The sequence below is a fragment of the Palaemon carinicauda genome, chromosome 18, assembly GCF_036898095.1.
Source record: "Palaemon carinicauda isolate YSFRI2023 chromosome 18, ASM3689809v2, whole genome shotgun sequence".
In the NCBI taxonomy this organism is placed as follows: domain Eukaryota; kingdom Metazoa; phylum Arthropoda; class Malacostraca; order Decapoda; family Palaemonidae; genus Palaemon; species Palaemon carinicauda.
Genome location: NC_090742.1, coordinates 29,534,829 through 29,549,828, shown reverse-complemented (window position 1 = coordinate 29,549,828; position 15,000 = coordinate 29,534,829). Strand labels below are relative to the sequence as shown.

Below are 15,000 nucleotides of genomic sequence, written 5' to 3'. Positions count from 1 at the left end.
ATGGGCCGAGAACACTACCTTGAGGAACGCCAGATATTACATTTCTAAACTCCCTATGAGGCCCATCACCAAATACTCTTTGCAATCTATTAATTAAAAAAATCAATAATGACACTAAGACAAGACGCACATACTCATATGTGTTTAAGTTTGAAAACAAGGGTTTCGTGATTAACACGGTTAAAGGCAGCACTAAAATCGAAGGACAATTTTATGAGCTGCCTGATTACAATCAGGGATTTCTGTACAGCATTAGAGATAGTAAGAATGCCTTTGTGAAAAGACGTTCAAAAACTTCCCATAACATGGCAAGTATGGAAATTGGGTGGTAGCCTAATCAGCATAGCTTGAACTACCACAAACACATTTACCTCATTATGTATCATTATCAATTCTACAACAAGTGCGAAAAGAACCTGTTTCTGCTAAAAATAACAGACAACATAAATTAGCTGTAATTATATATATATATATATATATATATATATATATATATATATATATATATATATATATATATATATATATATATATATATATATATATATATATATATATATATATATATATATCAAAAAGGCAAATACCATTTGAGTCTACACGTCAATAACCATCAAGTTTTTTCATTTCACGAGACCGAAAAGCCGAACTAATTAGTTTAGCTTCAGGAAAAGGGAAACAGAAATGAGCAGTCTTAGCCCTAATGGCCAGAAGTCTTTACAAGAAGTTTTGTTGTCTTTGATAATTGCTCCAAGTTGTTCGTCAACCGTTTAAGATGCTGCTATTATTGAACTTGAAAAGAAGGCAAGGAGAAATGGACAATTATTTTGTGTGCACTCGGCTGTGGAATTGTTCTCTCTCTCTCTCTCTCTCTCTCTCTCTCTCTCTCTCTCTCTCTCTCTCTCTCTCTCTCTCTCTCTCCGCCTATTATTCCTTTGTGAAAATAAAAGAGGAAGGGAGGTACATAATTTGTTTGTGACGTTACATCGTAAAATAATAGAATAAAAACTCTTTGTTGAAGAACTCTCCAATTATATCTATTGTAAAACAAAAGAAATGGTTTGATTTATCGTAAATGAATATCTTTCTTTTCACCAGTCCGTTTTCCTCTGTATCAAACGCAAATTGTTGACGCAACATTTAAATGTTTACTCCAATTCTCTTCATGAACGAAAATCGTAAATATGCCCTAAATTAGTTTCTCTATACAGTGTGCTAGAGCAACGCCTTACGGAATCCTTTCACCACCTCAGCATTGCGCAAAACTAAGAGTTCTCCAACCTGCCTCGGACATCGTATCTAAACGCCTTTTCAACTTTTGGCTCCGTAGGCCTACTCAATTCACTGCTTGTTGATTGATTTATAGAATTTGAACCATATGGTTTAAGTGATGGGATGCTCCTTTGTCCCTAGAGGGAAAAGCTCCAAAAGGAGTCGATTCTAGGCAAGTATTTTGGGAATGACTTCGTTTGTCCCATGACTCCGGCCCAGGTTGCTACCTATCATAAATCAAGCTTTAATCATGATGAAGATATGACATTTATCATCAACTTGATATATATATATATATATATATATATATATATATATATATATATATATATATATATTCTGCACATATAGACGTGTTTTTTCATATTAGAATAGGCCTTATATTTTAATACAGTAATGCCAATGTCCATTTCTTGTTAATAATAATAACAATAATAAATATGAAGCTAAGAAGTATAGACTTGTGCGGAGGTGCCTGGAAGCATGGTGTGGGCCAAAAGGAGCTTTGGGGAGGGGGGTGGGGGGTGACTAGTTGGGGAGATGGGTAGGGACAGGTAAGAGAGGTTGGAGGGAAGGGGGGGGGGGGGATTTCATGAGATGACCGGGACTAGGTATTGATCAGATTTCTTCTTGGTTGCATGGTGCAGTTTCTTTGTTGTCCTTTACAATAAGCCCAGAATTTATATTGAAAGAGTTTTCATTGAATAGATTTTCGAGGCCGACAATATTTGTACGGATATAGGGTTTTATATGCATTACACACACACACACGCACACACACACATATTTATATATATATATATATATACATATACTGTATATACTGTATATTAATATATAAGCATATATATAACTTACATATATAGATACAGTTATATGTGAATATGAATTCATCATATATAAATATTTACAGATATATTATATATATATATATATATATATATATGTATATATATATATATATATATATATATATAGCAACACATTATATATATATATATATATATATATATATATATATATATATACACATATATATATATATGTATGTATATATATATACATATATATATATATATATATATATATATATAATATACAGTATATACACAAATTCTATATAAATACATATCACCTCGCAGTGTGGAGTTCAAACCCATATATATCTTTTCATTTAATTTGCCATTTTCTTGCCCAAACATTCCTGATGTAACTAAGAAAAATTCTTTCTTTATTAAAGGTCTATCCATTTCATAGCTTCTTTCATTAAGACATTCCACTACCCAAGTATTGTTTCTTTTTTTTTTATGTATGAACAGAAAACTAATTTCTCCACACCAGCAAGAGTCCCAAGATGGATCGCAGTGGGAGGGAAAGATTTGGGTCGGTTCACGAAAAAATCCAACTTTTCTCTATAGACCTAATCAAATATTTAAGTACCTGGATATTACTAAACTGTGGTAAAACCCGGTCAGCAAGGGGAGTGGTTCTGGGGTAGGTGCTTCATTAGAGAAAGACTTGCTGAGATTATGAATGCTAAGACTACTTAAATAACAACAACAACAACAACAACAACAACAATAATAATAATAATAATAATAATAATAATAATAATAATAATAATTAAATAACAACAACAACAACAACAACAATAATAATAATAATAATAATAATAATAATAATAATAATAATAAAAAGTGGTAATAACAGTAATTGTGATGATGATAACAACAAAAGTCTACTTCCTTGAAAATTCCAAGACATCTGAATTATAATAATTAGACTTTCCATCATTCGTTCACCTCTGCACAGGGGGTTGTACCCGTTTCATCTAAAATTTTTAACATTCCTCCAAAAATTTGAGGACGGATCATCTATTATTTGTTCCTAATGACCATTGATTTAGGATAAATGATCGTAAAAAGAGAGAAATAGTCGAGTCAAAAATAAGTGAAGCGATGAAGGTAGCAAGTTATATGCAAAAGATTGAGAAGTGATTTAGATTTTCTGTAGAATTTAATGTAGAAAGTTATGAAGGAAATGTTTGGCTAACTCTCATTAATGGCAGAAAAGACAGAAAAGAGGAGGAAGCTATTGATGTGAGCTGTTAGTCTGGTATAAACCCAAGAAAAATAGAATACTTAGGAAAGAGCTCAGTGTGTAGATTTGAAGTTTTGATATGGTTTAATCATGTGGAAAGAATAGAGGGAAATGGGACTGTGGAATGTATTTACAGATTTTTGAAGAATTCGATGATTAAACCTGTTCCTAAGAAACTGTGACTCAGCCTTTCCGATTGTCGCTCTGTGACTCCAAACTGTTAAAAAATTCAAAATTTAAGTTCTGCTTCCTAGAAAAACCCCGATTGTCCTAACATCCTCTTCCTCTCCTCCCCTCCCTATGCTGTGTTTAGAACTTATGAAATTTGGAAAATATATAAATAATTGAGACGGGTGAGAAATATACAGAAAGGAGTGGTAGAGGACATACCAACAATAATAACAACAACAAATGCAGTCGTTTCTAGTCTACTGCGAGATAAAGGCCTCAGATATGTCCTTGTTCATTTTTGGGGTTTGGCCAGTTTTCATCACCACGCTGGCCAGTGCGGATTGGTGATAGCAAACCAATCTAGTATGGGTGGCCCGGACTTCTACGATAAACAAACCCTTTCATAACTTTAAGGTATCCCCCCTCAGAAAGGGTACACAGCATATGTAGCCAAATCATGAAGAAAATTGAGAAGCAAAACAAAGTAAAAAAGGTCAAGTCGAAAAAAGTGATTGATTTGCTTCTGAAATAACTGAAGCTTATGAATCATGTAACACGAAGGCCTTAGTAATAGACTTCGAAAGCTAGACACGAGATGGAGAGAGTGATACTCTCTCTCTCTCTCTCTCTCTCTCTCTCTCTCTCTCTCTCTCTCTCTCTCTCTCTCTCTCTCTCTCTCTCTCCAGGGCAGAGAAGGTTATTACTTAATACATTTACGATAAGTTTTAACCGACATGGAATACACGTACATACACTTAAATAAAACCGCTTTTGAATCTGAATAACCATTAATATCCAATTAGTTATTTCTCTTGGCAACAAACTCTACAAAATTTAAATCTTTGAATATATTCTCGATTAACTCGCGAATAAGACAAGTAAATCGAATTTGATTTTGTATTATCAAATAGTTGTACCGGATGCTACAAAATCTTTTCATTTTTAAAGAGCATGAAGTTAATCCCGCTGTACTGTGAACTCTATGCCCCTGTCGACATTTATAGTTTCTGTAATTCTCTTTGTGATATATATATATATATATATATATATATATATATATATATATATGTATATATATATATATATACTGTATATATTTCATATATATGTATGCATGCATATATATGTCTATATATGTTTATATAAGTATTTATATACATGTGTATATATATATATATATATATATATATATATATATATATATTTATACATACACATAAATATATATATATATATATATATATATATATATATATATATATATATACAGTATATACATGTACTGTATACATATACATGTATATATATGTATATATATGTGTGTGTGTTTGTGTGTGTATGCATATACACACTGGTGCTCTTACGTTATCCCCCATCCCTAATCTGTCTGTTGCAGATGAGGGTCCTCTGGACTTAACACCAGTCTACTATGATTAGATATTGGTATATGTTACAGAGGCTTCCTGACTTTCTGCCCTTTCAAACTGCTAATAAAGAGACCTTCTTTCCATACGATGAGGCTCACTTCACTTTCCTAAAGCCTTATGGATTGCTAAATAGCCTAAATCTTTCCAGGAGTGGGGTACTACCTTTTGAGTTATCAAGTACCTCCCCGTGGAAACTTCCAGAGATTGCCATCCGTAAGTATTTTACTGGCTCAAAAAGCCGCCTGGTAAACGAAGAAATATTATATACCTTTTTGGAACATGCAGAACAGCATAGGGAAACTGGATTTATATGTACGGACGGGTCCTAATCCAGTTCAGGCGTTGGATTTGAGGTTTACAATACTCTTTTTTAAAATTTGGAGCTATTGCTCCCGTGAACATTTTCTATCTTTACAGCAGAGTTGTGTGATAATCTGAATGCTATTGAAAATAAAAACAGCAATAATGAACCAGGGTAGTTTTATTACCATTTTCAGTGATGCAAAAAGTGTCTTGCAGGCATTGGCTGTTTTTAATCCAACTGACCCTTTATTTTGAAAGTGCTACATATTACTATCACGGTAGGCAAGTTAGTCCAGTTTTGCTAAGTTCCAGCTCATGTGGGTGTGCCAGAAAATGAAGAGGGGGACAAACTAGCAAATGAGGCAGCAGACAAATTACTTCCTGGAAGATATCCATTTCCATGTAATGATGATTTGCCTCATATCAAATGATCTCTAGGTGATATTCGGCAATATTATTGGAATTTTGTTGATCAGAATAACAGGAAGATCTCTATAGTGCTATACCTCCATGAAAATACGATAAGCCAAGGTGGGAAACTGCCCTCTTTCACCTAAGAGTTGGGCACATTAGTTTAACACTCGATGACTGTCAAGTGTCAACCCATTTTGTGATGATTGCTTAGGTCCACTGAATATTAGGTATTTAGTGATTGAATGTCCCAATCTTGGGGATATCAGAGAACAATTCCTCTCATAAGCTTATAATAACATCCTCACCAAAATTCTTGGAGGAGAAGTTGTGTATGATGACAATGGTATTTTTAAAGTTTATACTGGAAGCTGGTCTTCTTACTCATTTTTAAAAGTATACATAATCTTAAATGTTTTACACTTAAGTTATTCATTTATCTTTATTATTAATTTGTTTTTCTCGTTACTAATTCTTTATTAATCATACTCCAATCAGCATCAATGGCTATTGATGTTATATGAAGCCAGATATTTATCAATCATTCATCCACTCACGTATTTATCATTACCTTATCTAAGGTCGGATTGTGATTTTGTTGACCTAAAGGTCAACAGTCACGATGCGACCTTTCTCGCACGGGAGATAAACCTGGCAACCCTTTTTTGATTTACACAACACCACACACACATAAATACATATACATATGAGAGAGAGAGAGAGAGAGAGAGAGAGAGAGAGAGAGAGAGAGAGAGAGAGAGAGAGAGAGAGCATGTGTTTACAGGCTATAGTATTGTGACGTATAATATCGAAAGTTCCGATGTAAAATGAAAATAAATCTGTGAACCTAAGACTGTCTTACCTGCCAAGAGGGATCGGCTGTCTTGTAGTAGGCGAAGTTCTCCCTGATCCACTTGTAGATGGCCGACAGCGTCATCTTATTCTGGTTTTCTCTCATGGCCATCCCTATGAGGGCGGCGTAGCTAAAGGGCGGCTTCGCGCTTCCGTCCAAGGAGTAGTCGATGTTGTCCAGCTTCTCGACTACTTCGGCTTTTCTCTTCTTCTCCCCCGCTGACATATGACTCGGAGACAGGTTAGGGGGCTGAGGGGAAGCAGGAGGTGTTGGCGGGGTAGCCAGGTGAGGTACCATGCCACCCATGTCTAAGGAATGAAGCCAGCTGAGAGATGTCAGGTCATCTCCTCCAGTTGACGCCAAGTTGCTGGCGCTGTTCGTATCGCTCAGAAACCTGGAATTTTTCCCGAATTTCAAGGATGGTTCCATACCGAAACCATTATCAGCTAGGCTGACATTGACCTGATTTCCCGGTGATGCGTTCATGAAACCTGCGCCGTTGTTGCCCTCTGCGTCATTATATTTTGTATCCGTCTTCATGGTTAAGACTCGATAGCTCAGGGCGTTTCTTTGTACACTGTAAGTATTTTTCACTCGGTTGATGAATCCTGTTCCATGTTCTGCACTCTGCGAGGACTGGGAGTCATCGCCATCGTGATGATGCTTAACGATGCCGTTGGAGTTGAGAGAGAGCCCTTGCATCGTTGCGGGAGGATCGACGTGCCCCTTTTTGTCACCATCCGAAGACTCCTCCTCTAGGACTCCACTTTTCTGCCGTACTGGTTGATATTCTGGATAGAATCCTTTTAGCTCTTCTTTATATTTCGGGAAATAATTCCTGGGTCGGTCGATGACATCTGTTAGGTCTGTTAAAGTTCTTGCAACACCTTGAAGAAGACAGGAATACAGATTTATTATCGCAATCACTGAGGGTTCTCGTATGACTTAATATTTGAACTTTGGATTCCTACAATATGCAAATAACTTTACAAATCACAATGGTCCTGAAGGGAAGATGTTTTATTTTTCTTTTTTTTTTGCTAGTCAAGGAAATGTCAGTCAATCTCTTATTTGAGAACACGTAGTAACTTACCTACCCAGGAAACGTAGACTTGATGAGCAACATATCACGGCACATTCTATACGGTACCCTGGAAACGGAAAACTATATTACTATCTCACATCGAAAACCACTATCAGTCGACATTACAATTCTAATAGAAACAGCAAATCAAATCATGAATTTCATGCGAATAATATCGTAATCTGACAAATGAAAAATATATGCAAATACAAACACAATTGCCTTGTGTTTTGGTAACTCAAATGTGATATTTTGCAAACATTTATGGCTATTTTAGATGTAAAACGAGAGTGATTCTCTCCATAACATATCAAAATTAATATGAATTTGTATTCATGCATCGTGTGTTTGTAATTATTTTTCCATCCCGTTAAGGTTTCACATAATAGGCGCTCTTGCAATGACATTAAATGGTCTGGGAACATTCAACTCCTTGGCTGTCTGAACGGCTATTCCTTATGGTGTTGAGGGGAAAATGCGTTCGTCAAGTATTCCACTCGTTAACGTTTCAAATTCACGACGAGGAGAATATTGTTAGCATGTTTTATGAAATGACATTGCTGGTTTTTAATGTGTAATAAAAGTTCTTAGATCCAACCCCCCCCCCTACAATTCAAACATCCCAGCTATGATGATTTCTGCCTTCAGTTACTTCATCTTTGCAACAGTGCTTTGTTTTTCAATTCTCGTTTTAAACATATATTCAAACACACAAGTTTTGTGGTAAAAATAAAAATAAAAATAAAATTAATAATAATAATAATAATAATAATAATAATAATAATAATAATAATAATAATAATAATTCGTTTATGAAGATTTTACGGATTTCTTTAAATTCCCTTTTCAAAGAGGACCCCACTCTCTTTTCCCCACCCACTAAATTCAAGTTCCTCTCCATATAAGTTTTTCTTACTTTGCCTTTCTAATTATTCTGTTTTGGACCTATTACAGACTACAATAGGCTGCAGAGGTCTGCTGTAGGTTTCAAAGATGCTTGCTTTTTATTACCATTGCTATTTACCCTGCGGTCGACCCTTTTCTTTTATCCGGTCTTGGTACGTCTCTAAGAAGTGTAACACCACTATTTTATCAGTTGAGTTTTGGATGAAGTTCGTAGCCACATCTCCATATACATACAGCAATAAGCGGAATTCATTTTCTTTCTTCGATTAACAAAACATAATTAAATATTCATATTTCCTGGAGTATTCGTTTTGGCATTAAGCTGAAGAAAGCAAGAGTTAAAGAAAAACTTTGATTCGACTAAACGTTTCGTTATCTCTTTTCGACATTAAAGTTCATGTATTAATTTGTAAAGATCGAAAATCTATTTTTGCCTATCTGTCTCTCTTCATTATTTTCAATATTTAGGAGTTGTGGTGGTCTATTGGCAACATCCTTGCCTGGCGTTCTGCTGGATGGGAAATTGAGTCCAGCTCAAAATCGATATTATTACTATTATTATTATTACTAGCCAAGCTACAACCCTAGTTGGAAAAGCAAGATGCTATAAGCCCAAGGGCTCCAATAGGGAAAAATAGCCCAGTGAGGAAAAGAAATAAGGAAATAAGTAAATGAGAATAAATTAACAATATATCATTCTAAAAACAGTAACAACGTCAAAACAGATATGTCCTATATAAACTATTAACAACGTCAAAAACATATGTCATATATAAACTATAAAAAGACTCATGTCAGCCTGGCCAACATAAAAACATTTGCTCCAACTTTGAACTTTTGAAGTTCTACTGATTCAACTACCCGATTAGGAAGATCATTCCACAACTTGGTAACAGCTGGAATAAAACTTCTAGAATACTGTGTAGTATTGAGCCTCATGATGGAGAAGGCCTGGCTATTAGAATTAAGTGCCTGCCTAGTATTACGAACAGGATAGAATTGTCCTGGGAAATCTGAATGTAAAGGATGGTCAGTTATGAAAAATCTTATGCAACATGCATAATGAGCTAATTGATCGACGGTGCCAATTAGTTCATTATGCATATTACATAAGATTTTTCATAACTCTGACCATCCTTTACACCCTTTCTCTATAGTGTCTGTAACCTCAAAATCCTTGTGAGCTAAGGATGGGAGATTTGGGGAGGGCTACAGGTCTACCTAATGAGTAATCAACAGCCATTGACTGTCCCTCCCTGGTCCTAGATTGGGTGGAGAGGAGGCTAGGGTGGAGATCATATGTATGGACAATGGTCAGTCTATAGCGTATTGTCCTGCTAGGGCATTGTCACTGTCCTTTGCCTCTGCCATTCATGAGAAACCTTTAACGTTTTGCCAATCTCCTCTCAAAGGTATGAAACCATTTCGCCATCACTACCTTCCTTTTTGGGACTTGTTTTTAGGCATCCTTGCCGCCGATCTAATCTCGACATCACAGAAAAATAAATCATCAATATCGTAACACCGCAGATTACCAACAGTAACGCGATACTGGAAATTACGGCGAAACATCCTTTTAGTTGAAATGACTCTCGCGGTACTATTTCAAAATAAAAAAGAATAAAACATTTAGGTAAACTTATTGCTTTCATTTTCCATCGGGGGAAATCTAGCGAAAAAAAGATGCGCCGGTGTTGGGTGACGAGATCTGATATGGAGACAAAACTTTCTGGTAAGGGAGGATTTTTCTCTTTTATTTCGGATACTAAAACTGGAGTTATGTTTGGAGGCTAATGTAAAAGTAAAGTTTTCTGTTATATACATATAACACACACAATCACACACAGGCACACACATATTATATATATATATATATATATATATATATATATATATATATATATATATATAAATATATATATATATTATATATATATATACATATATATATATATATATATATATATATATATATATATATATATATATATATATACACTGTATATTAACATCATTGGGGAATACTAACAACTCAAGTTCTGCAGATGACATTCTATTCAGTGAATCCTGCGAGTAATTGCAAAAGATGATAGAAAATTTCAATAGCGCAAGCAGAAATGTAGGACTGGAAATGAATATAAGTACAATTAAGACAATGTTCTATGAAAATGCAGAGAGACAACAAATAAGAGTTATGGATGAACCTCTAGAGATGTTAATGATTATACATATTTAGGACAGACAGTAAGTGTTTCCTCAGGACATAAGACCGAAGGTAAAAGGATGGTAAACATTAGGTGGAGAGCTTTGAACAAGCAAAATGAGACTATGAAAAGTAAAAGGCCACTTTCTACTAAAAATAAAGCATTTCGGCAGATGACCATACAAGTATGAACTTATGCATCACAAACTTGGAGCCTTAATAAAGCATTAGAAGATAAGCTAGTTACAAGTCAAAGGACATTGGAAAAATAATGATGAGAATAACACTAAGAGATAGAAAAAGAGCAACATTGATATGAGAGTAAACTAACATAGAGGATATCCTAATAACATGTAAGAAAAAGAAATGGACATAGGCAAGAAATGTAATGCGAATGACAGAAGAATAACAGAATGAGTTCTAGAGATTGCAAATAAAGCAGAGAAAGGGAAAGAAGACGATGGATTGACGAGGTGAGAAATTTTGCAGGTATATACTGGCATAGAAAGACCATACAGACGATTGTGGAAGGGCATGTCTGAGGCCTTTGTTTGGCAGTGGACTAGCAACAGCTGAGGATGAAATATATATATATATATATACAGTATATATATTATATTATATATATAATATATATATAATATATATATAATACATATATATATATATATATATATATATATGCATATATATATATATATATATATATATATATGTATATATATATATATATATATACAGTATATATATACATATATGTATATATATATATATATATATATATATATATATATATATATATATATATATATATATATATAAATATATATCAGCTCCTCGTACGCCTATTGACGCAAAGGGCCTCGGTTAGATTTCGCCAGTCGTCTCTGTCTTGAGCTTTTAATACCTCTTCATTCATCATCTCCTACTTCACGCTTCATAGCGCTTAGCCATGTAGGCCTGGGTCATCCAATTCTTCTAGTGCCTTATGGAGCCCAGCTAAACGTTTGGTGAGCTAATCTCTCTTGGGGAGTGCGAAGAGCATGCCCAAACCATCTCCATCTACCTCTCATTATGATCTCATCCACATATGGCACTCGAGTAATCTTTCTACTAGTTTCATTTCTAATCCTGTCCTGCCATTTAACTCTCAAATATCCTTCTGAGGGCTTTATTCTCAAATCTACTAAATCTATTGGAGATTGTTTCATTGTCATACCATGACTCATGTCCATACATTAATACCGATCTGACTAAACTGATATATAGTCTGGTTTTTATATGCAATTTCAGGCGATTTGATTTACAAATTTTACTTAATCTAGCCATTGTCTGATTTGCTTTTTTCAATCTTTCACTAAATTATAATTCTAAAGACTGTATTGGAGATCATAGCTCCTAAATACTTGAATGATTCTACCTCATTAACCCTTTCTCCTTCCAATGATATTTCATCTTCCATTGTATACTCCGTTCTCATCATCTCTGTCTTTCTTTTATTTATCGTCAGCCCAACCTCGTGTGATATTTCATGCATTCTGGTGAGCAAGGATTGCAAATCCTGTGGTGTTCTGCTAACAAGGAAAGCATCATCAGCATACTCTAGGTCTGCTAAATTCCTATCACCAATCCAGTCCAATCCTTCTCCATCATCTCTGACTGTTCTACACATTACAAAGTCCATGAGGAAGATAAACATATTTGATGCATTCTGGTGAGCAAGCATTGCAAATCCTGTGGTGTTCTGCTAACAAGGACAGCATCATCAGCATGCTCTAGGTTAGCTAAATTTCTATCACCAATCCAGTCCAATCCTTCTCCACCATCTCTGCCTGTTCTACACATCACAGTCCATGAGGAGGATAAACAACAAAGGTGACAACACATTCCCTTGGAGTACTCCGCTGTTCACTATAGACTCACTTGATAAGACTCCATTAACATTAACTCATTGCTATGCTCATGAACAGACTTAATCAAATTTACATATTTAAGAGGAATTCCATAATAACGCAGGACTCATCACAAAATTGGCCGGTGCACACTATCAAAGGCTTTATCATAGTCCAGAAATACCATCAAAAGAGGATTTCTATATTCTACGCATTGCTGTACATGTCTCAAAATGGAAATTTGGTCAGCGCAACTTCTACCTTTTCTAAATCCTGCTTGTTCATCTCTCAGCTTTTCATCAATCTTTCTCTCCAGTCTCTTAAGAATAAGCTTACTATATATTTTCATAACAACCGATGTAAGTGTTATGCCTCTGTAATTATTGCAAATAATCAGGTCTCCTTTTTTAGCTATTTTCACCAACACTCTTAACTCCCATTCATCAGGTTTTGCATCTTCATGCCACATTCTACAAAATAATCTCGTAAGTATTCTGGGAGTCACTTCATTTTCGGTCAGTATCATCTCGGCAATTATTCCATCGTATCCCAGGCTTTCCATCTCTTTAGTTTTTTTTACTAATAGCTTGACTTCAAACACACTGAATTCATTCATTGGCACATCAAGGTCTTCATCAGCTTCAGGTATATCAATCAAATTATTCCCTTCATATGTCCTATTCATAACCTCACTAAAGTGTTCCATCCAACGTTGTCTTTCTTCATCTTCTATATATATATATATATATATATATATATATATATATATATATATATATATATATATATATATATATATAGAAGTTTAATCAAGAAAAGAACAAACATAAAAAAGTCAGTCACAATATCAAACAGTTAATGATCATGAATAAAATACTCATCAGTAACAAACTCTCCAGAGACATAGCGCCACTCAAATCGGAGAAGTCCACGCATTTTCTCTCACCCTATCAACATCCCCACTTCAGTTCCAGAGAACAAAGTTAGATGAACAATCCCTTCACGTATTCCCCTTTCCACACCCAACATCTTCGTGTCTACATTTTTCCTTTATGTAATTTCTTGCCTTACATTGTCTAGGAGATTTAGCATAATCTGGTCTCGGCCTCATTTTCACATGTAACCAGTCACTCTACTGTTTACAGTTTTATGGATGTTTACTAAATCTTTTTGATCGCTTTCAAATCACTTTCCACTTTCCATCTCTATCAAATCTATTACATTTATAAATCCAGGAACATAAAATGCATCTATCTATCTATCTATCTATACACAACAACAATAACAAATACAGTTGTTTCTAGTCAACTGCGGGATAAAACACTGACATGTCCTTATTCATGTCTAGGGTTTGGTCAATTTTCATCCCCACGCTGGCTAACTGCGGATTAGTGATGATGGGACTTTTGTCTGATCGCTCGCATAAAACCAACCTGGTATGGGTGGCCCTCATTAGTACGATTTCGTTAATCATGGCAATACTCAAAGGTTGGGAGTTGTGAGATACGAAGGGTGGTAGTGAAGAGAGGACATTATGTCTTTCTGTTAATGGATTGTAGATTATGAGATATATGGATAGCAATGGAAGAAAGAAAACTCTAAACATCAGCAATGGATGTGAAGAAACCATCACTGAATGGTGGTGACTTGAGGAGGAGTGGTTCCAGATACCAAAATAGCACCACTGTATAGGTAAGTGAAAAAGGAATAGTTTGCCAAAGGAAGAGCAAGACGATCTTAGGATGACCTAAAGGAGGGGAAAAATTACCAATAATTTTAGTAATTGTAATATAAACATAAAAAGACTCTCAAGTTCAAAATAAGGAATTTCAATACTTAAATATGACAGCGACGTGGTCATATCTGGAATATGTTATTCCTCGATTGAACTCTGCAAGTTCTTCGAAAGTATCGAGTAACCAGAGGGCTTTAAAATGTTGACAGGAGGAGGATTTATCCAGGTATCTTCATATCAATAAAAACCGATGAAATGTATTTCAAAGAGGACAAAGATGCGTCTAAGTTGTGAGTTTTAATTTAATTGTACTCACAAAAGTTGTGGCGGCCTGGTGGTAGCGTCCTTGCCTAGTGATTGCCAGACTTGGGTTTGAGTACCTCTCAAATTCGTTAGTTCCTTTGGTGGCTGCAACCTCACCATCCATGTGAGTTAAGGCTGAAGGGTTTGGGGGAGCCTATACGTCTATCTGCTCAGTCATTAAACACCATTGCCTGGCCCTCCTTGGTCCTAGCTTGGTTGGAGAGGGGGCTTGGGCGCTGATCATATGTAATATGGTCTATCTCTAGGGCATTGTCCTGCTTGACAAGGCAATGTCACTGTCCCTTGCCTTTGCCATTCATGAGCAGCCTTTAAACATGAT

The 15,000-nt window shown here is 35.2% G+C and overlaps 1 protein-coding gene across 2 annotated transcripts in view; it reads right to left on the bottom strand.

The window, feature by feature from the left end:
* LOC137657744 (forkhead box protein J1-B-like) overlaps positions 1-15,000 on the bottom strand; it is a 183,531-nt gene that overhangs the window by 17,801 nt on the left and 150,730 nt on the right. Inside the window, exons 3-4 of one of the 2 annotated variants that reach the window (XM_068392213.1) lie at positions 7,631-7,688; positions 6,547-7,424 (exon numbers count right to left, since the gene is read on the bottom strand). In XM_068392213.1, the coding sequence (XP_068248314.1) occupies positions 6,547-7,239 (693 nt within the window). In that variant the 5' untranslated portion in view covers positions 7,240-7,424; positions 7,631-7,688. The remainder of the gene's footprint in view (positions 1-6,546; positions 7,425-7,630; positions 7,689-15,000) is intronic. The other variant, XM_068392214.1, reaches the window with a different exon arrangement.